The sequence below is a fragment of the Castanea sativa genome, chromosome 7, assembly GCF_040712315.1.
Source record: "Castanea sativa cultivar Marrone di Chiusa Pesio chromosome 7, ASM4071231v1".
NCBI classification, from domain to species: Eukaryota; Viridiplantae; Streptophyta; class Magnoliopsida; order Fagales; family Fagaceae; genus Castanea; species Castanea sativa.
This window is the reverse complement of record NC_134019.1, coordinates 17,484,103-17,507,347: the sequence shown is the minus strand read 5'-3', so window position 1 is coordinate 17,507,347 and position 23,245 is coordinate 17,484,103. Positions and strand designations below refer to the sequence as shown.

At 37.0% G+C, this 23,245-nt stretch overlaps 1 protein-coding gene across 3 annotated transcripts; it reads left to right on the top strand.

Annotated features, from left to right (window-relative positions):
- Positions 1-400: 400 nt before the first annotated feature.
- On the top strand, positions 401-17,229 carry LOC142643045 (uncharacterized). Of its 3 annotated transcripts, none has more exons than XM_075817575.1 (5): positions 401-1,335; positions 2,059-2,197; positions 2,272-3,471; positions 4,776-5,219; positions 16,954-17,229. In XM_075817575.1, the coding sequence occupies exons 1-4, from the start codon at positions 494-496 to the stop codon at positions 5,166-5,168; spliced, it is 2,574 nt and encodes an 857-aa protein (XP_075673690.1). In that variant the 5' UTR covers positions 401-493; the 3' UTR covers positions 5,169-5,219; positions 16,954-17,229. The 3 variants fall into 3 exon arrangements, with proteins under 3 accessions (XP_075673690.1, XP_075673688.1, XP_075673687.1); XM_075817573.1 differs by having other exon boundaries at positions 2,269-3,471; positions 16,957-17,229; XM_075817572.1 differs by having other exon boundaries at positions 2,269-3,471.
- Positions 17,230-23,245: the final 6,016 nt, after the last annotated feature.

Genomic DNA, 23,245 nt, shown 5'->3' with positions numbered 1-23,245 from the left:
AATTTTTATTTATTTATTTATTTAAAGAAGATATCAAAAATATCGCCAAAGACATTGTAGCTGAATTGACACCTCCTATGTACAAACATGTTGTAATTATCTCTAAAAAAAAAAAAAAAGAAGATCAACCAAACATAGTTTTGAGAAATGTCACTAAGGGAGTATTTGAGAGAGTAATTTGAGTTATATTGTTTGGATGTTTTTGATATACTTATAGGTGAAAAAGTAAGTAAAAAAAATGTGTAATATTATTTAAAAATGTGAAAAAAGTTGCTAGAAGTAATTTAAAACAGGCTCTTAAAAATCTAAGATGGTCTAAGTCAATTTAAGAAAAGAATTTCTAATCACATACGAATTTTTTATTTTTTTATTTTAAAACCCACCTTCAGAAAAACCACAAATCTTTCTTCACGTTCAAAGTTGAAATCCAATTTTTGCTGGCAAATTACACATTCTCCTCCGCACTGAACTCAACCCTCCCTCCTCTCCCAAAATGACAATGGTGGCCACCACCACCGCACCACCACCACCACCACCACCACCACCACCGTCTTTACTAAACCAAGACTCCCTATCACACATAGACCTCTCAACACTCTCCCAATCCGAACTCCACTCCCTCTCCCTCTGCTCCACTTCTCCTTCTCCCTCCACTTTCCCCTCCCCCTTCCTCCCTCCCAAAATCGACCGTTCCCAGTTCAACGAGTCCGCCGGCTCCCGTCGCCAAACCTACTCCCGTCCCTCCATCTCCGCCGGCCACCGCCGCCGCGTCGCCGGCCTCCTCCCCGCCCCTAAACTCCCTCCCATCCCCGCCGACGACCCCGAACGTGTCGAGAATCGCTACATCATCAACCACCTCAAGCAGTTCCTCAACCAAGACCCTCGATTCGATCGCTTCGACCTAACCCTAACCCTTCCTTCCATCTCCTCAATCTCCATCGCCGGAGACAACGGCAACAACAACGACGAAAAGGTGAGCTTCGGGAAGAGGAAGAGAGGGAGGAAACCTAAGCTGAAGGCTTTGCATTTGGAGGAGGACTATCGGAAGTTGGAGATTGTGAATAAGAACGGCGTCGTTGTGGACCTCGAGAAGTTGGCGAATGCGGAAGATCCGTTTGGGGAAGAGTTGCGGAGGAGGACTGTGGGAATGGAGAGTGAAGAGGCGTTACTTGGTTTTATGAGGGAATTGGGTGGGCAGTGGGGGAGTAGGAGAAAGAAGAGGAAGATTGTGGACGCTGCAGCGTTCGGAGACGCGTTGCCGGTTGGATGGAAGCTCTTGTTGGGGATCAGAAGGCGCGATGGCCGCGCCTCCATTTACTGCCGCAGATATATAAGGTGCCAATTACTACTTTTGTTTTAGAATGAAATTTATTGTGAATGTTAGGATGATTTGCGAATGCTTGATTACTATCGGAATATCACAACTGATACATTGTGTGAAAACTTGACCATCAGATTGCCCCCAACAAATTAGAACTTAATTAGAATTCGACTAGAAACTTGCCAAGTGCCTTGTAGCTCAAGTGGTTCGCACCTCCTGTCGTTTCCATTGGAGACATTTAGGATTCAAATCCCCCAGTCTCGGTTATCAAATTATCAACCAAAAAAAAAAAAAACTTGCTAAATATGGAAAATTAAAATTAACACTCGATAAGAGCTAAAGTAGCCTATGTTTACAACGATATGATATGAGTTCTTAGCTTAATCATTTGTTTAAGACTAATTTCTCAGACTTTATATGAAGTGATACAAAATAAAGGATGTTATCTAAAATGGAATCTTGCACATGCTACAGTTCCATTTCCCAGAATCCTTTTCTGCTATATAATATGATGTGGAGTCATGTTAATTCGGTAGAAGGAATGACAATGATCGTTGACATTTCAGCTCTAGTGTAGCTGTTTATTTGTCATATGTGCCATTTGGGTTTAGAGATTAAATTAAACACCATAAAAAATTTCTGTAACTATTAAGATTGTTAAATTATTTCTTGTTACTCTGTATCTTTGTTCCCTCTTCTTGCTGGGTCTTAGATGTTCTCTTAATTTATTGATCCAGCCCTACTGGACAACATTTTGTGTCCTGCAAGGAAGCTGCTTCATACTTGCAGTCCTTTTTTGGTCTTAGAGATGCACAATGGCCCAGTAGTCAGATGGTTGAAAATATTCAGCAGGACTACAGACTAACTTCTGAAACTGTAAGTAAATATTTGTGTAGTTCTTTGGCATATATTAATGTCATTCAATAAGGTTTATGGGGGATGTGCAGCAGCTTGTGGCTGTTTCCCAAAAGGATGAAGACCGAAGGCAAGAAGTCATTTCTAGTTCAACCGCAGCAAGAGTTCCGATATCTAGCGAACAGCCAAAGGAAGCAACATTATTGGGAATGGACAATCTTGCAGATGTCCAAATACGTGATTTATTTGAATGTCACAAGTGTAGCATGACCTTTGATGAGAAGGATACGTATCTGCAGCACCTGTTGTCCTATCACCAGAGGACTACAAGGAGGTACAGGCTTGGTTCTTCTGTTGGGGATGGAGTGATAATTAAAGATGGCAAGTATGAATGCCAGTTCTGCCATAAGGTATTTCTGGAAAGGCGTCGTTACAATGGTCATGTGGGGATACATGTGAGGAATTATGTGAGAAGGGTGGAAGAAGTGCCTGGTACAACTCCTCTTCCAATGAGAATTGAGTCTCCAACCAGGGATGATGTTCCTTCAAGGATCTCAAAAATGGATGCTTTGATAGAAATTGCTCAGAATTCTATTCTAGAGACTTCTACTGTTAGACCTAATAATGAACCCAATGGTGGTTCCACTCCTAATCAACTGAATGTTGTTCCTACTCAAGAAATTCCTGCTTCCAATCTTAATTATGACCCAAATCTTGGTTCTCCTCTTAGTGGACCGGAAATGGATGATGACTCGAGTGATAGAACTCTGGATCAAGATTTAAATCAGCTAGATGGTGAGCATATTAGCACTGCTGAAAATATGGAGAAGACTACTGATGAAGTAGTGGATTCTAAGATGGATTGTTGTTTGGGTGCCACAAATGTCTTACCTGCTAAAGATCAAAATGCTAATACAAATGAAGCTTTTTGTAAAAAAGACAGTTTGGCATTTGTCAATAATGAAAATGACATTTCTGGGGTTGAGCAGGAGGGAGTTCCTGAAGGCCATTTAGTTGCTCAGTTTGAAAATGAGATTATTTGTGAGGCTAGGGATAATATTAATTTGAGTTGCACTAGCACTTTAGACCATCCCAAGCTTTGTGAAGTCAATAATAATATTGAGCTAAAAGTTGGTGTTGGTGGTATCAATGAAGGGCCATCCAAGAATGTTGTGATGGAAATTGTGCAGCAAACTTCTGAAGAAAATATACTCCAGCATGGGGTTTCTGATTCCCCAATGTCCCCAGAACAACTTTTGCAAAAATTTTCAACATTCAATGCAACCTCGGATAAGGTTTGAGGCATTGTTGTTCCAACAATTAATAATAAAATAAGCATCACCTCTGTGTGTTTTACCCAGCTTCTCTATACGTTTTCTGTTTTCTAAGAAGTTTACTCTACCATACTTTTTCTATGTGATTGTTGTTAAATATGGTAACCCATATTTTTCCAGTTATTCAGTTAATATGTGAGTCTTGGGAGATGCAGGAATTTATTGGATTGTTCTGTCTGTTTCAGTGTTATTAAACCCAACCTGACTTGGCCGGTCGGACCAGTAACTTGGTGACCCAGCACATAGACCTGTCTGGGTCATCAATTAGATCGGATGTGCATAAGACCCAGTGAAAACCGGTAAAACCCGGTGGGTTCTAAGCAAACTGTGTGACCCAGATGGGTTTTATTAACCTAGCTGGGTTTGTGAATTGTGTAAAATTATATTAATAGATCAATCTCATTGACTTCTTTATTGTTTAATATGTGATAATATGGTAGTTTAAATAAGAGAAAACCTAAATAAATAAATGCACTTTTCAATTTCACAAAGCTCGTCAATACGTAGGTATTAGTATATCAGTATATGCTATATAACTTATTGCTTAAACATTTTTTTCTCTTCTTTTTTTTTTTTTTATTTATATTTTTTGGGTTTTTTGTTTATTGCTTTAAGTATAAGTCTTTAAAAAAATTTCTCCTCTTTTGTTTATATATATATATAATTTTTAAAATATTTTTATTTGATTCTGCAGTTTGACCGTTGACCCTTTGGTCGAACTAGTGACCCAGTGACCCGGCTTATAAACTGGGTCAACGTATGGTCCGGGTTTAATAACTTTGGTCTGTTTGTTTATTGTTGCTTAATTAATTGTGCTTAGATTTTTAGCATGTTGCCTGTGAGACTTTTTTTGTCTAAAGGCTTTCCTGTTGTTCTGACGGTTATACGGTTACAAGGGGTAGTATTGTAGATTGGGGACTATGTATCATTGCAAAGTAATATATCATAATGGATAGTTTTTTACTTATTGAAGTTTGTATTACTTTTAATTTGAGTGGTTTGCCAAAATTTAGCTGCTTATACTTCTTAATGTACATTTAACATTTGTATATTGTAAATTAGGTTATATAACATAGTTGAGTCGTGATGTTCATGTTCTGTAGATGTAAATGGTCTAGCTCCTTCATTTTTGGCAAATTGGTTGATACAATGTGTAAGGTTTCAAAGAACTGTTCTTTTTACCTTCCCAATGTTTGTGATGAAGATGTTCAGTTTTCCTGTTCCATCTTACAAAATAAATTATTGTTTTTTATTTTTATTGACAGGGAGACCAGTTACACAGGGTTGACCAACGGCATGACAATTTAACTGGGTTTGAGGAGCTGGGGTTGGATGAAATAGAACCTCTTAAGTATAGCACTGCAACTGGGCAAGAATCTCTTTCCTTGCAGGAGGTACCCATGGATTTGACATACAACGTAGATATGGAAAGGGAATATGGTTCCTCTGTCCAGTTTGAGTCAGAAGAAGTCATGTTAAATATGGGTGGGAGACATCAGCTTACAACTGTTTGTGTATGGTGTGGAGTGGAGTTCAACCATGAGGCTGTTGATGCTGAATTACAACCAGATTCTGTTGGTTTTATGTGTCCAACCTGCAAGGCAAAAATCTCTGGGCAGTACATTAGTGGTTCACCAATGACTTCCCATCGTCTTTGATAAAGTGCATCCTTTTCAATTTGCCACGGGACAAGCTTTCCTTGATGTGGGGTAATTACTATTTCTCATTAAGAAAAACTATACCAATTAGTAATTAAGAATGTTTCTGTTATATAAATTTTAGATGTCACGAGACTTATCAAAAAATAAATAAATTAATAAATAACATTTTTGTTGTCATACTTATAAGGCATTTTTTTAGGTGTTATAATATTATTAATTTCTGTTTTTAGTAATTTATAATTTATCCTCTTGGTTTACTAATCTATGGGGGTAAAAGTGACACTTTATCCCCTGTGATTCACTCAGTTATCTTTCCCTATTAAGTCTCCAACGTGTAGATCAAGAAGTGACACTTTGTCTCCTTGTGGTGTGTCCCTTCACATGTAATTTCTGTCCAACTAAACTGAGAAAGATTGCCACAATGGGGCAGGGTGTCTCTTTCTAAACCACAAGTTGGTAAACTAATTTTGGGCAAACAACAGGAGGGTGTCCTCTTTTTTGATAAGTAGTCACCTTTTTATTTTTATTTATGTTTATAATTTCCTCTTTAAGATATTTTTTATATTATTATTTTTAAATCATTCTTGGTTTCATAGAGATAAGTATAGAATAGTAATTATAATGTGTTGTTTTTTATATTGATTCACAAGTTGATAGAATTAATTTTGCAATCCTGTAAGTTTCTCATGGAAATGTTACCACTAAGATTGCCATTTTGCTGCCCATTATTGACAATTAAATAGCAGCTACCAGGTATTGAAAAAAAACTATTTATTGATTTGGGGTCTGTACGAAATTTAGCACTACTTTAGGTTTCTCAATAGATTTTGAATGTTTCTTGTACGTGGCTTGATGTTTAAGGGCTAAATGATGATTAGCTAATAAAAACTGATTGAATCTTAAAAAATAAAATAAAAACAGATTGATTCTTGATCTGTTTGGTATGAATACGATGAATTAAAGGAGAAAAGAAAAGAAATCACACCTAGGAAGGGGATGGCAATAACATCCTTATGTCTTTAAGAAAAGCTGTTGGAATCTTTTTTTTTTTTTTTGTGGATAAACACTGTTGGAATCTTATTGAACTCCATTTCTAATCTTTGACAGAATGCATAAAAGCAAAAAAATAATTAAAAAAGAACATCTAACCAAGTAGGGTACTAGTACTACTAATTCAAAATAATAAGTAGACCCAAAAAATAAACAAAAAAACTCATGGGCCTCTGGAATTGAAAATTACCAGATTACCACTGGCATAGCGAAACTTAAAAATCTTAATTATAGGTACTGATAAATCTAGTCAAAAACTATTGAAACAAAATAGAAGAAAGTCCAAAAACGTAGAAAAAGACTCAGTGTTAACTAAAATAGCCTAAGAATGTGCCAATAAGGGCCATATTGGGACTAAACAATGAAATTGCTGCAACAAGGTATGGTTTGAACTTTGAAGCACAACTTCATTGCGTGTGGTCTGCTATTAGTAGTAGTGGTAACTGGTAAATTAAACTTTCATCTTCACAGTTCTCTCACTTTTAGTTTGCGTTTGGCATGAAATATTTTTGCCAACTTATTTTACTATTTAGCTTATTTTTGCTACTATTCATGGGTATTACTATACTATTTTAGCTAACTTTTACTTTTATCTACAGTACTTTTAGCAAAAAGTTTTCAGTTTCAGCAAAATAAGCGGATCTCAGATGGACCCTTGGTATAATTAAAATTAAAAATGTTCATGTCACCTATTAAGGTTCACCATTTTGTGTGACCTACATAAAAAGGTTCACTTTTTGTGTTGGGGGAATGTCCTGTTTATTAGCTTAAGTATTGTTTTACTTGTTAGAAGTATATTCAAAACTAGTGGCTATGTTAACCATCCACTTTTTATCTAGATTGAGGCATGTCAAGAACTTTTGGTTATAGCACAAAATTGAGTTTGGAAACACAAGTGAAACAGCTACCCTTCCTGCCCTTGATTAAATAATGATAACCTTGACCCTGAACTTTTTATTTTATTTAATTGTATTATATTAATTTATTTTTGAAGCCCATGGCTGTATGAAGATTTCACTCTTTACATACATAGAATTTCATCCTGAAAAATTTACCAGTCAGAAATTAATGGAGGACAAACCTTAATAGTGGAACTAAGCTTCCTGTGATGAATATTGATTGGGTAATTCAGGAAAGTTATCATAAAGGGTTAAAGGATGAAAGGTTTAATGGTGTTGGTTTTAAATCAAAATATGGTTTGAAATTATAATGGGAATATATTGCTCTAATTTCTGGACAGTATGGAAAAGTATAGGATTTTAGTGCTGAGCTTACGCACATGAAGTTGCTAACAGTTTCAGAGGTCAGATTCAAGGAATTAAGTGAGTTTTAAAAAAGTGCTGGTTGGTAGCGAGTGAGATACATGCATATAATGCGATAGAAAAACAGACAAGGAGAGAAAAGAGTCAAAATATCTTAAAATATCATAAGGTGTCCACTGCCGAGGAGATAATCCATTGTGTCATAATTAATTGTGCCAAGCTTTTAGCCTGGGGCAACTAATATAGTCAGTAAAAAATGCTTTGGTGAGAGGTTCTTCTGGGTCGGGTTTAACAAAGGCATGAAGTGGACTTGTGAGTTTTCAGGCTTTTTTACATTGATGTAAGGTATGGTTGTTGGATACAATTGTTTTGGCATGATAGTTGTTACCGTGAGGTTGCTTTGAAAATATTTGTTCGACTTGTTTCCCATCACTGACGATACGGAAATGACTAAACAACCATATCCTCCAATTTAGGCATAAGTTGAGGATTTAAGTTTGATCCCCATTTTGTATGAGCAATTTGAGGTTGGTCAGTGGTGTTTTGATTGTTCTTGAGTCAGGTAATTAGTGAAGGAGAGGACAAAATACATTAAACATCATTTCATCCAATTCTAGTTTGTTTTAGACATTCATTTTTGAGTCCTCTGTTGAATCTACTCTCATTTTATTAGACTGCTATAAGACTATTTATGCTATATGGTATTGAATGTTGGGCTACTAAGAAGCAATATATTCATAAAATGAGTATTTTTTTCAATTTGAAGCATTCTCAAACCAACACTGACTAGAACTGAGTTTCTCCATTCTAAGTTATGGGTGGTTCCACCTTTTTCTTCATTGAATCCAAAACTTTTGAGTTTTCCATTGTGGAGGGGGGTTCTTTTTTCTCTTTACGGATTTTTGAGAGAGGACATTCCTCAATGCGCTCTGTGTTTCTGGGGAAGGAGAGTGCACATCGATTCATGATTCTTCTGGAGGATTTATATTCTAAGAAATCACCTGATCAATATGTTAGAACATTTAGAGAAGGAAACTTGGTGTACATCCTTCAACTGGGGTCAAATGCACATGGTAAGTTTCTAATGGTATCAGAACTTCTTCATGGTCGCCGGAAGGGTACTATAGTGATACCAGAAGGAAGATTGGGATGTGGTTGGCACTATTTCGGCATTAATCTGAGGAAAATATTGAGACCAGCCTCTCTGGTCAGCCAGGGATCTTCTCGGAGAACTCAGGGTGCTACAGAGGTGGAGGCGCCAGCGGAGGGTGACAGCTCCCTTATGCATGGTGGTGAGACAAACAAAGGGAAACCAAACACAGATATCTCATCCTATGCATCAGTGGTGGTGGGGCAGCGGAATAATACCACCAGCAGAGGGGTTGAAGGGAAGAAGAAAGCTGCGTTGGGAGGGGTGAAGATTTGGTCAGAAAGCAGTCGCAATCTCAGCAAGAATAGTGTCCTAGGACAGAGGGAGCAGGTTGGAAAGAAGATTGTGTCAGATTCAAGATGTGCTTACCGTGATCCTTGCAAGGCTAGTACTCTCGGGCAGAGGGAGCTTCTAGGGGTGAAGATTTTGTCAACGGTAAAGGATATTGATAGTGATGGGAAGAAATCTGAGTTAGCGCTGGACCTCTTTATGCGATTGGAACGTGGGTTAGACGGGAGTTGGGCTATTGTGTGGTCTGAGGTAAATGAAGTGGGCCCAAACTCATTTAAACCCTCAAAGCCCATTAAGCATATTCCCTCCAGCCCCAAAGTTCCAGCCAAGCCCAGTAGAGAGTGGAGGCCATGTCAAAATCCAAAAATGTTGAACCCAGCCCACTGCCAGAGCTCTGTTGTAGTTTCGGGATCCAGAATGAAGATGATGATGGAGGATCGGGTTCCGAGAGTGGGTCTAGTGGGCTCGTGTTCAAGGGAGGAAGAGACGTGGCCGGCGATGGAGTGTGGCGAAGACCCAGTGACCGGAACTGTTGGTGAGGCCCCTTGCGGCGCCGATAAAGCTATTATCGACGCCGGCAAGGAGCTGACTGGGCTTTCGAGCCCAGATTCTAGATCGCCTCATCGGATGGGGTTTTTGGAGCTGGGTGTCACCGGCGACTTGGTGGTTGGCTCGGACTTGGTTAGGAATGGGCCGGTGAGTAATGGTCTGATGCCTTTTGTAGATTTGGGTAATATGTTGGAGGTTCAGCTTGGGGAAGGGGAAACAATTGTGGAAGAGGTGGATTCAGTTGGGGATTTTCAGGCAGATTCTGGGCTCTCCATTCTTCCTAGGGAGTCCAATGGGGGGGTGGTCAGTGGTGGTGGCAGTGGAGAGAACGTTAATTGTGTGTTGGACTGTGAACCTCTGTCTCTTTGGGTTCCTATTGATCCAAACGTGGGTACTTTGACTCAGGATTTTGTAGAGGGAGCACAGAGGAATGTATCTGGTCCACACTCGGATTGGGTATCCAAGCTGATGAAAAAATTCTGTAAATTGGTGGGGTTCCCTATTGTGAAACATGAAGCTCAATGTTTGGCCCTTTTTAGCATACTAGAACAGGACTGCCTCAAGGTGATTGACGAAGAGGTGGCTAAGAGACCTGTTAAGTCAGGGACACGAGGCCTTAGGGAGCTTAAGGGGCTGATTTCAGATGTCAATTATGAGGGGGCCATTGCTAGGAGTAAGAGCAGAGACTCTTTGACTGACTTGGGGGGTGCTAGTAGTTTCAAATGACGATACGACTGCTTTCTTGGAATGTAAGGGGGCTTAATAATCCCCGGAAGAGAGAGGTGTGTAAGAACCTCCTAAAAGAGTGGAAGTGCGATTTTGTGTGTATTCAAGAAACGAAAGTTTCGTCTATTGATGGGGTCTTTGTTCGGAGTTTATGGGGTAGCCCGTTCACTGATTGGGCTGCTTTGGATGCTGTGCAGTCTTCAGGTGGGGTCTTGCTGATTTGGGATAAGAGGGTTTTTGAGAAGTTGGATATTAGTGTGGGTCAATTCTCTATCAGTGTTTTACTGAGAGGAGTGGTGGATGATTTTGTGTGGGCTTGTTCAGGTGTGTATGGACCTAATGACAATGGGCAACGGCCTAATTTGTGGGGGGAGTTGTCTCAGGTGCGCGCTAGGTGGCCTGTGGCGTGGTGTCTGGTAGGTGATTTTAATATTATCAGATATCCAAGTGAGAGACTTGGCTGTGAGACTTTCAGCCCCGCTATGCACGCATTCTCAGATTTCATAGAGAATAATTCCTTAGTTGATTTACCTTTAGAGGGGGCTTCGTTCACTTGGTTTAGAGATTCCGGTCTTCCCTCTATGTCAAGAATCGACAGGGCCTTGGTCTCTCCTGATTGGGAGGAGCACTTCGAGAATGTATCCCAACGGGTGCTTCCCCGTATTCTTTCAGACCACTGCCCTCTTCTGCTGGAAGCTGGTGTTGTTCGGCGTGGACGAAGTGCCTTTAAATTTGAGAACATGTGGTTAAAGGAAGAGGGCTTTGTTGATAGAGTTAAGCAGTGGTGGGGTAGCTACAGTTTTGAGGGCTCTTCAAGCTTCATCTTGGCCCAAAAGTTGAAGGCTCTAAAAGCAGACTTAAAAAAGTGGAACAGAGAGGAGTTTAGTGATTTGGCTTTTAGAAAGAAGAACTTGCTGACTGAGTTGATGGGGTTAGATCTGAGAGAGGAGCTAGTGGGTCTTTCTAGTGAGGATCAGATTCGGCGTCTCCAACTCAAAGGGGACATTGAGCACTTGGCTATTCTTGAGGAGACTTCCTGGAGGCAAAAGTCGAGAGCCTTATTCGTGAAAGAGGGAGATAATAATACTCGGTTTTTCCATAGATTAGCAAACTCCCTTAGAAATGCTAATCAAATTAAAAGGATGGAGGTGAACGGTATCCTTTATGAGGAAGAGAATGATGTTCGCTCTCAAATAGTCCTCTTTTACCAAGACTTGTATAAGGAAACTGAGGTGGGGCGTCCTTCTATGGATGGGTTAGAATTTGCCCGTATTGAAGAGGGGGATCGGGTGTCTTTAGAGAAGGAGTTTACAAAGGAGGAAGTCTTCCAGGTTCTAAAGGAGATGGAGGGGGATAAAGCCCCGGGTCCTGACGGCTTTACCATGGCCTTTTTTCAGAATTGTGGGAGTGTCGTGGAAAGGGATGTAATGGATTTTTTTGAAGATTTTCATCGGCATGCTTCGTTTGAAAGGTCTTTAAATGCTTCGTTTCTCACTTTAATTCCTAAGAAGTGCAGTGCCGTTAACATTAAAGACTTTCGCCCTATTAGTTTGGTGGGTAGTGTTTATAAGCTGTTGTCTAAGGTGCTGGCCAATAGGATGAGGAGGGTTTTGGATAATCTCATTTCTGAGACTCAGAATTCGTTTGTTGGCGGAAGGCAGATTCTGGATTCTGTGCTTATTGCCAATGAATGTTTGGATAGCAGGTTGAAGAGCAAAATTCTGGGTGTGGTTTGCAAGCTGGATATTGAGAAAGCTTATGATCACGTAAACTGGGAGGCCTTGTTTTATTTGTTGGGCCGGATGGGTTTTGGGGAGAAATGGAGGAGGTGGATTAAAGCTTGCGTTACGTCTGTTCGATTCTCAGTCCTTGTAAATGGTTCCCCTGAGGGTTTTTTTGGTAGCTCTCGTGGGTTGAGACAAGGGGATCCGCTATCTCCGTTGTTATTTCTTTTGATAATGGAGGTTTTAAGTAGGCTGTTGCAGAAGACAGAGGAGTGTAATCTTATTCGGGGTTTCCAGGTGGGAGCTGTGAATTCTGCTGGGGTGAGTATTTCCCATCTTTTATTTGCGGATGACACCATCATATTTTGTGAGGCCTATAGGGAGCAGCTTCTGTCAATTAGGCTGGTGTTGTCTTGTTTTCAGGTGTTCACGGGTTTGAAGGTCAATGTGGGGAAAAGCGAGATTGTCCCCGTGGGGGAGGTGAATAATCTTGATGCTTTGGCTAATGTGCTGCAATGTAGAGTAGGCAAATTGCCTATGAAGTATTTGGGGATGCCTTTGGGTTCTTCTTTTAAGTCCCCCTTGATCTGGAATCCTATTTTGGAAAAGATGGAGAAGAGGCTCTCTGGGTGGAAGCGTCTCTATTTATCTAAGGGTGGGAGGCTCATGTTAATTAAGAGTACTCTCTCATGTCTCCCGACTTACTTTCTATCTCTCTTTACTATTCCTAAAGCTGTGGCGGCTAGATTGGAATATATTCAGAGGAAGTTCCTTTGGGGGTCGTCGGAGGGGGGATTCAAATATCCTTTGGTGGCCTGGGATAAGGTGTGTATTCCCGTCGAGAAGGGTGGATTGGGGTTAAGAAAGGTGGTGTCGTTTAATCAGGCTTTATTAGGGAAGTGGTTGTGGAGATATGGCCACGAAGATACCCACCTGTGGCGTCGTGTTATTTCTTCTAAATATGGCGAGGGGCTAGGGGGGTGGAGGACTAGGGCTTGCAGGAGGTCCCATGGGTGCGGCCTTTGGAGAAGCATTAACGAAGGTTGGGAGAACTTTTCTAAGCATCTTTCATTTGTAGTGGGGGAAGGCACTCGTATCCGCTTTTGGCATGACAGGTGGGTTGGTGATGCTACTCTAAAAGTTCTCTATCCTGAGCTTTTTGAGTGTTCATCGGTCAAGGATGCCTGTATCTCAGAAGTTTTGTGGATTCCAGAAGGGGGTACTGTTAGAGTGTGGAATATAACGTTTTATAGAGCTTTTGAGGATTGGGAGTTGGCGGTTTCGTATTCTCTTCTCCGGCTTATCCAAGCTCGTATCCCTCAGGGTAGTAGGAGAGACATCCTTTATTGGAGGCTTAAAGGGGATGGTATGTTTGATGCTCGGTCTTATTACCTCGCGATCCGGGGTGCTTCGGATTCTTGGCTTCCTTGGAAGGGGGTTTGGAAACCTAAGATCCCTAAGCGGGTGGCGTTCTTTCTGTGGTCTGCTGCTCATAGCCGGATTCTCACCCTGGATAACCTCATGCTTAAGGGTAGGCCTTTGGTTAATAGGTGTTGTTTGTGTTGCATGGATGGGGAGTCAGTTAACCACCTTCTCCTGCACTGTCCTGTTACCCACTCTCTATGGTCTTCGATGCTTCAGGCCTTTGGGACTCCTTGGGTTATGCCAGGATCGGTGGCGGATTTGATCTCTTGCTGACATCAGTGGCATGGAAAGGATAAGTCGGACATTTGGAATTTGATTCCAGGGTGCTTAATGTGGACTGTGTGGTTGGAGCGGAATCGCCGTTCCTTTGAGGACAAAGAGAAGACCTTGTTTGAGCTAAATCTTTTATGCCTGCGTAGTCTATTAGAGTGGTCTTGGTGTTGGGGGTTTACTAATTGTTCTTCTCTCTCTGTGTTTATGTCCTCTCTTAGCTTTGTTCCCTAGTAGCTTTTCTCATTCTCTTGTTGTTCATCATCATGAACTTCTTGTATGTCTTTCTTTATCACATTTATATAAGCTTTCTGATTACTTATAAAAAAAAAAGAAGGTTAATGAGAAATGTCTGTTTGTATTTGTTTTTATTTTAAGGCAGTTAGAGCGTTGGACTGTGGAGGGACCTCAAAAAGGTCCATCTCTTTTGGGAACTTTGTTTATAAAAATCTTTGACAAGTGGATATTTATTAAGGAAAGAAATTATTGTACTTTAAGAGAGAGAGAGAGAGAGAGAGAGAGAGAGAGAGAGAGAGTAATTGTAGATTGGTACTGTATGATCGAAGCAGCAGTAAGATATTGCATTATCTTTTGCTACACTGTGCAATTGCAGATATTTTTGGTCACTTGTGTTCTCTCTTTGTGGCATTTAAAGAGTGACAAGTTGAATAAATACACTGAGTGGCTGCTGGAGAAATTTTCAGACAAAGAGTCCAAGAAAATATTTTTGGCTGATGTGGTAGTATGTTAGAAATAGTTGTAAAAGATTTTCAAAATATGTGAAATTCTCAGTTGGACATGGGAGATGCTTCTAACAGAAGTATGTGTAGTGTGTTGGTGAATCACTCAAAATTATATTCCCTATCTTTTTTTGAAAATGTGGTTAATAGACAAGCTATTGTTGCTAAATATGTGAAAATGCTTAATGATATGACCCATTGGTGTCGTACTTTTTCATGGGCCTGATTGGGAGCTTGGATCTATTGGGGTTTTTTTTTTACTCTTTTCTCATCTCATACTTACTTGAGAGGCGTGTATAGGATGTATTGGACTTAATACAAGAACCACAAATTTGATGTGAAATCCTTCTATAGGGATTTACAAGGAAACTATAGGGTGGTTTTACTTGGTGAGAAAGTTGGAGCGCCAAAGTTCCAAGGAAGGTGGCTTTTTTGTTTGGACAACCTCCCATGGTAATGTGCTTACCATGGATAATATTTGAATTTGAAATATTACAATTTTTGATTAGGCTGTATGTACAAAAGGGATGGGTAGATCTATTAATATAATTTTACACAATTTACAAACCAAGCTGGGTTAATAAAACCCATCTGGGTCACAGGGATGGTTAGAATATTAACCACCGTCTTCATTGTGCATCACTAGGGACCTTTGGCGGTTTGGCCTATGGCTTTTTCTGTGTTTAGTGCCTCTTGGTCATACCTTTTTTTTTCTGTGAAAGACCTTCTAGCTTGTTGGAGAGGTGCTTTCAAGGGCCATCAAAGTGCTGATGTGTGGAATGCTATTCCTAAATTTCTTATGTGGTACATTTGGGAGGAACAAAATTCTTGGTCTTTTGAAGGGGTTCAATTCCCATAGCTTCAAATGAAGTTTTCTTTCTTAGATCGATGTTCGATTGGTTAAAGGCCTTAGGGAATTTCAATTGTTCTTTTCTGTAGTTTATTGATCTTTGTAAATTTAGGTGTTTTGTGTGCAGCTCTTCTATTACTCCCAGTATGTACCTGGGCTGTCCTTTTTCCTTTAACATAATTTTATTATTTGTAAGAAAATGAAACACCAACTTTACAGAGCAAAGTTACGTGGTCTAGTGATTAGGAACAGGTGTCTCTAGTCTGTTATGCTACAGTCTGACACTGTTCCAACTCAACCTTTTTTTAGATTATTGATCAAAGCTGCCTATGGCAATGCTTGAAGATTGAAAGCCCAAAAGTATGGTATATGCCAAGAGCCTTGTGGCTCAATTGTTTGGCACATCTTGGTGTATCCATGACATCCAGGGTTCCTCCCTCCCCCTTGGTAACTATAATTATCAAAAAAATAAATAGGGATTAAATAAGTTGCATTGCTTGACAATGACATTTCTGTAGATTCCTAACCAATAAAATGTGCCCCTAAGATTTCAGAGTGTTGCTAACCTGGAATCTCAGAAATGAATCCCTGATTCATGGCTGATCCATTTCCTAATTTCCAAATTTTGAAATGAGGATGGATTCATCCCTTTAGGATGTGATAAACTGTCACATAGGTGATGTCCAAGACAGTAAGGTTCAATTGCCTGTGTTAAAAACTTGGGTTTGGTCATTTGACTTTGGGTACTGTAGAGCGTCAATTGAATTATCTTCAGCTTCTACTGATATATTATCCAGTCTAACTCTGTTTTGGTCTTAAGTTATTTTGAATCTTAGACAGTGATTTTTAGGAGGAACTTTTGTATGCTTACTGTGTCTTTAAAATTTTCCCTCCTTGATAACCATTTTGTGAAAAAAGAAAAAAATTTGTCTTCCCCTGTCCTCTCTCTATCCAAATGTTTAATTCGTTATGCACAAAAGAATGAAAAATTGAGTGCAAAAATTGTAGGAAGTTATAGTTAGTTCTTCTCTAGTTGTGTATACCCTCCTTATGTGTTATAAGCCTAACTTGCTTAGTGTTCCTAAAGATTATACCCCTACAAAAGCTAGGAAGGCACTTTCTGTGAATCAAATATAACTCAAGCTAATATGAGAAGGAATTTCCTATAGCCTAATGCATATCAGCTCTGACACCAATGAACCCTGGGCTCCTCATTAGAAAAAATGCCCGAACCCCCAAATGAGAGATTTTACTTTTCTCCAAATTTGACATGAAGATATTTTCCACCATATTCAACAAAGGATGTTTCTGGGCACCCTTGATGGAAATTTTACCACAATTCATAATGCTAACTTAAGCATTGATTAAATGAATTCAGAAAATCCTCTGGAAACTAAAATCTGTTTCCTTGCTTTATCTTTGGTAGAAATTTTTTCAGCATTAAAGCATGCTCAGAACTCAAGCTTTGCACAAAAATACTCAGACCTTGCAAACTAAGATACTATGCTGTCGAATTATAAACCGTTGAAATGAAGCAAATGCTAACATGAGGCCGTCATATATATATATATATATATATATATATATATATATATATGTATGTATGTATGTATGTATGTAATTCCAGTGTTTAAATCTATTTTTGCCACAGCTCTCAATTTAGTTTAGTGTTATCACTTCTTTAGAATGGTAGGACTACATATTGTGTTATTGATACTAATGCTGTTCTTTTTCAATTTTGGCAGTAGACTGGTGGCTGAAAGATGCTTATATTGGCTCTGATTAAAATTTTGATGGCATTCTGGTTTGCAGTATGTCTGTATGTGGTTTCTAGTTGCTGGAGTTAGCTATTAAATCTTAAGATCGTAGGTTTGATGGATATGTCTTTGTTGCATCATCCTTATGAAGTGAAAAAGAAACGAAGGCCAGCTCAGTATATGTAGTTGATATACCTTTTATTTTTCTACTCCTTTTAGGTATATGAGAAATTTTATCTATCTACAAGCCAGGAAATTTAGTAACACTAGCATCTATAAAATTAAAAAAAATAAGTAAAAAGAGAAAACTTATTTCAGTTGTATAATCCATACTATAAAATTTAACTAGGTAAAATACAGGAAAAGGGAATGTTCTTGGTTTTGTGGCCTGAGCACAGTAAACAATTTAATTAATGTTTATATGATAATACAAATAAAAAGAATAAATTTCTAATATTTGGCAATATTTACTCTATAAAGTCTAAGCAAACATTCAAGTTAGTTAACAACTTATGTAAGAAAAACTTTTAAAAGGTTGCCATTGTGTACATAGAAATTGCTCGCTCCTCCGTTTATGGTAGCAGCCATATCAGAAATATGGAAGATCGTTAGTTCTCAAACTACCTGACTTATTATGTGACCCTAAGCAATAAGATAATATCTATACTATTATTTAAGGGGTTTTTTCGGATTAGATTTCTCATTTTTTAGTTTAAAAATGTCCTTATAGCTCTATGTTTAACTAGAGATAAAATAAAAGGGTAATCTGGTAAAAATGTAACTTTAACTTTTACTAAAACGTTACTTAAAAAATAAGACCATTTTCCTTAATTTTCAAATTATTTTATTCATTTATAAATTAGATTTTAAAAATAAAAATTATATATATAAAATTAAAAAAAACACTTTTTTTTTACAAAATAGGACCACTAAAAAAAAAAACTTTATTTCCGGTTAATTTTTAAATTATTTTACTCACTTTTAAATTAGATTTTCAAAAAACATATATTATATATATAAAATTAAAAAAAAAACACAATTTTTTTTCTACAAAAGAGGATCACTAAAAAAAAATCTCATCTTACGTGCGTTGCGCGTGTGATGAGGCTAGTTCTTTTTAAAGTAGCATGGTAGTGACCATTAGAGCATTAACATTAGATCGTGCATGATAGAAAAAAAAAATATATATATATATATATATATATATATATATATATATATATATATATATATATATAATTTACACAATTTTGTTTAAAAATGACTTATATTAGTCTGCGTATAATTAAGTAAATTTACAAATTTGCTAAATTAAGAGCATTTACATCAATCATGCTAAAATAGAAAAAAGTGATAAAATTTACACAATTTGGCATAAAAAGGACTCGCACCAGATTGTCTAAACTTGTGTAAATATACAACTGTGATACAGTAACCATGTATATTTACACGGTTAATATAACTTTCTATCGTATTATTTTATTAATTTCTACATTTTTTTTAATATTGTTTTCACTTTCACTTTTCATTCTGTCTTACACCCTACTTTCTCTCCGTTCTTATCTCTCACTACTCTCTCTCTCTCTCTCCTAGTCGTTCTTCTCCAATTAGGAACTCAATTACATTTTTTCTTGGCAGCACCAACTGGGCTAAATCTTTGATGAGCGATTTGATTTTCGCTTTTGGGTGGCCTCGATCTTCTTCTCAATGTGTTGTCCTCGACTTTGAGCCTCTATTGGGCAGTGTTGATAGATTTGTATAACTCCAAGTCTAATTTTCAATTTTAGTAGCCCATTTTTTTTATTGATTTATTGTTGTGATTTTTTTTTTTTGTTACCTAAACAAATAGGGTTTGATATTGGAGATTGTAAAGAATTGGATATGGCTGGGCGTGATTATCAAATGGGGCATCATTGATTTGGTTGTTCTGGGTAGATTCATTAGCTAATGTTGTTTGATGATAAGTAATGACCGATGTCGTTAGGCAGAGGGGAAGGGAGAATATGGGAGAAAGAAAAAAAAAAAAGAGAGATTAAAATATAATAAAAATACAAAATTTTAATAAATTATAGTGTAGAATACATAATCTAAGATGGATGCTTTGAAAAAGTGGTGTGTTAAATAGAAAAATAGGTGTTTATGCTAAAATAAACAACAATTTATACAGAAATTGATGCAGATGCTTTAGCCGTGTAAATTTACACTAACACTATTAATTTTGTATTTAATTGTTTAATCTTTCTTTACATATCTTGAGATGAAGGAAGAGAGTGAATGGTAGTTTTTATGTGTGAAGAAAGAGAAACAATTTATAAAATTAAGAAAAATTGATAATTTAATGAAATATAGTGTAAAATAAATAATCTAATGTGGGGTGTTTTGAAAGGTGAGTATTTAAAATAGAAAAAAAAAAAAGGTTTTTATACTAAAATAGATAGAAATTTTTGTACGAGATTTTTTTTTTGAGAGTTTCAACCTATAGCATCCGCTCCTGATAATAGCTCTTTATCATCAAACTAAAACACTTATCAGTTTTTTATGTAGGCGGGAATTGAACCCCAGATCTCTTATTCAACCATCAGAGACTTTATCAATTGAGCTAGCTTTAGATAAAAATAAGTTGAATTTTTTCAACCAAGCATTTATGTATCTTAGAAAAAGCTTGTTCTAAGCTGTCAATGGCCAAGTATTAACATTTGGTTTGGGAAACGTAACATGGCTCTAGTTGAAAAGAAAGTTGGCTTTTTAGCTGTAAATGACCGAAGTACTAAAACCTCTCGGATACAATGTATCACAATCCTTGGAAATGTTCCGATACGGGTTTCAATACACACCCACTTAACACATACAATTTAATTCAATCAAATTCATATAATTCTAAGGTTATATAATCTCTCTCATACAAATTCTTGATGTCCTTGTCAAAGTTCACATTATATTGCTAATTGCAATGCTCTCAACTCATAAAGAGGTTTGATATCAATTCAACCAAATCCATACAATCCAGAGTATCGCACCATATCTTCTCAACTTCCTTTTTTGTTGATATGGTGTGGTGGGAGACAATTTAAAAGTTGCCAACATCTTTCAATATTCTTAGCATGGCTATAATGATCATATGTTATGTTCTCTTTGACAATGAAACTTATGATGTTCATAAGATTGCCTTAAATCCCCATTTTGAAAATATATCCAAAATCTCTAGAGTATTTTCTCCTATAATCAACACCTCGACCCACATACCGGCAAGAAAAATTCCAAAACCAATAGATTGCAATGTCAAAATCATATTGGAATGGTGAACAAACAACAAAGGCATCAAATCAATTTTTTTTTTTTAATTGCATTTCAAAATATAAGAGTGAATTTGTTGCATCATGTACAAAGGCATTCCATGATTTTCATCAAAGTTAGCATAGCATATGATCATAGAATCATTATAATTTTTCCACAACAATGTTCGTCAATGGTGTTAATAGTCAGGGATTGTGCCGGATTTGGTCTTGCCTCTGAAGTTTGTGTCTACCTTCGTATTCCCTTTCTCGGTTGTCACACCTAGGCCAGTGTGGTTTTTTTTAAGGAAAATATATTTATTTATGGGATTCTAGCATTTAGGTATATTTTCAAATCAGGGAAGACGAGGCAAGACGGAGAGGGCTAGTATCTTAAAGATGGTCTCATGAGATCACCTTCTCACATCATGTGACACCCCTACATATTGTGAGAGAAATATTTCCCTAGACCTCTTTTGCACAGTTGAAGGATGGTTATTTATGTAAAGTAGCTGAGTTTTCACATGATATTTTGTGCAACTTATTATTAGTTTTTTCTAATATTTTAATAAGATTAAGCTTAATTGGTTGGTACCTTAATTTTCAATATAGACATTTAGGATTTAGATCCCCGCCCTCAATTATCAATGTATAAAAAAAATTTAAATAAATTTCATTGTAAAAAATGGTAATCTTTAGTTATTTTATGGATAAAATAGAAAGACATTAAAACTAGTACAGTGATTTGATCATACTATATATATTTTTTTATAAATTGAAAATTTCATGATGTAGTGGCTCATATAGATAGGCATGTTTCATGCCTACTAAAAAATGAAAAAATATATACTTCAATTAATTCTTTTTACATTCTTAATTTTGTGTTAATAATTTTTTTTTTCCTTTTTGTTGGACATTGTTTCAATTGTTGCATAAACAACTAAATTTGAGTAAGAATACCATATTTCAAATCAATTGTTCCTCACATTAAAAAAAAAAAATCAATTTTTTTCTCCTATAAATCTTAGAAAAATGATATTAAAATTTTATTCTACTTAAAATAATTAATATAACAAAATAAACGCATTTATTCTATTAGTTATCTTTCTAATTATATAGAATAAATACTACAATGTTAGTTATCCTTGCTCCCCCCCCTCCCCCCCACACACACATACATACTACATTTCACAAAAAGGAGTTAGGAAATTTAAAGGGATAAGATTAATTTTAGTGAATTCACAAATATTTAATTTCTTTTATGGTTTTTGTGTCAATTTTTGACAAAGTAACTAAACATGAGAAAGAATGTCATATTTTAAATCTATCATTATTATTCCAACTTTCTTATATAGAGTTTATAAAAATAATCATATAAATTCATTTAATTTAAATAATTAATGCAAAACTATAGATAACTAATATATACATTCACTCTATTGGCTAATTCAATAAACTAATACTTTGATATAAATGCACATTTTTTTTTAATTAGAAGCCTAAATAAGGAGAATTTCAACTGAAATAGGGAGAATTTCAGTTGAGCATTACTTTCAGTTTCAAGTAATTTTCATATTGCATTTGGCTGGTTATATCGCCTTATTTTCAGTATCATATCATAATGTCTCCCATATTTTATTCTAAATCTATTTTATGGTAACTCTCCCCTTCCCCTTCATTTATTTCTATACTTGTTATATTTTCTCCATTCTCATCTTTCATTATATATCCTCTTTCCTAGAAGTTTTGTGGTGGATGTCTCCATTCTAAGCTTCTTTCTTTCTCCTATTCAAAATTTTATTTTATTACTCTGTGTTAACCAGTTATTTTCCAATTATCTGCTTCTTCCAGTCTCTGTGTTTAGCCCAGCAATTTGTTTTAGGGAGGTACGAGTTTGGCGTGTAAGTCTTGGAATCCTAAGCGAGGGGCCATTTAGCCGGAATTATGTGTCTAAGGCTTAAAGTTAGGAATGGCAATCAGTCATGGAAAGCATCCCCAGAAATAACTCAAAGGTTAGGTACAGTAATTTGGAGATAAATATGATTAGAATTTAATTACTTAACATAGATTTTGATTGAATTCGGAATTATGAATAACTTGTTTAGAAGCAGCTCTTCCACTAGCTCTTGGTCGTTTATTCCTGAGATTCCCGAAGACACTGGGATTCTCAATTCAAAGTCTTTTGAAGCGATATATTTAGATTTAAACCTAGGAGATTGGAATATCCCTAAGGTCCCCACCAATTAGCTCTATAAGTCTTCTTGGTCCCTTAAAAAATCTTTTAAGACAAACTACCATGTTAATACTATAGAGCAAGTTTATGGTTTAAACAAAGAATATGAAACCTGTTACTTGTTTTCACCATCAACTCTAGTTGCACACCGGAAAGAAGGGCACAACTTCCTACACATAGGTCTTGTCCAAGTAGGAGTTATACCCCTAATCAAAGAAGGATTGAACTGCTCAATCCTCATGGCCCTTAGGGACACAAGACACATTAGATTTGAAGATAGTCTCTTAGGGACTATCCAAACTAGCCTTAGTAATGGACCAATCCATTTTGATTGTTTTCCCAACTTCACAGTTTCTCTTCATGACCCACATATCAGGAAAGCCCTCACCTTAAATATCCAGACCTTAGGAACCCTTATGGTACTAGGAACCCAACAATTAGCCTTAATTTATAGAGTTTACTACAAGTGTATCAGGACAAACCTAGATGTTCAAGCTCTTAACAGGAAACCAAAAGGAGAAACCACTTTTATCCAGTCCTTAACACTAGGATCTCAAGTTCAAGTACCCAAAACCCTTAAATGGATAGAGGTCACATTCCCACAAGATTGGACTCTGCGAAATGAAAATTATTCATTATAGATCCAACACCCTACCTAAAACCCAGATTTAGACTTTGTCCAGTAGCTAACTGATGGAATTGTAAGATTAAGTTTCGAATTGTCCAAATTTAGACTTCCTTTAGATCTTTATCAACCCAAAATGTAGTCCCCTAT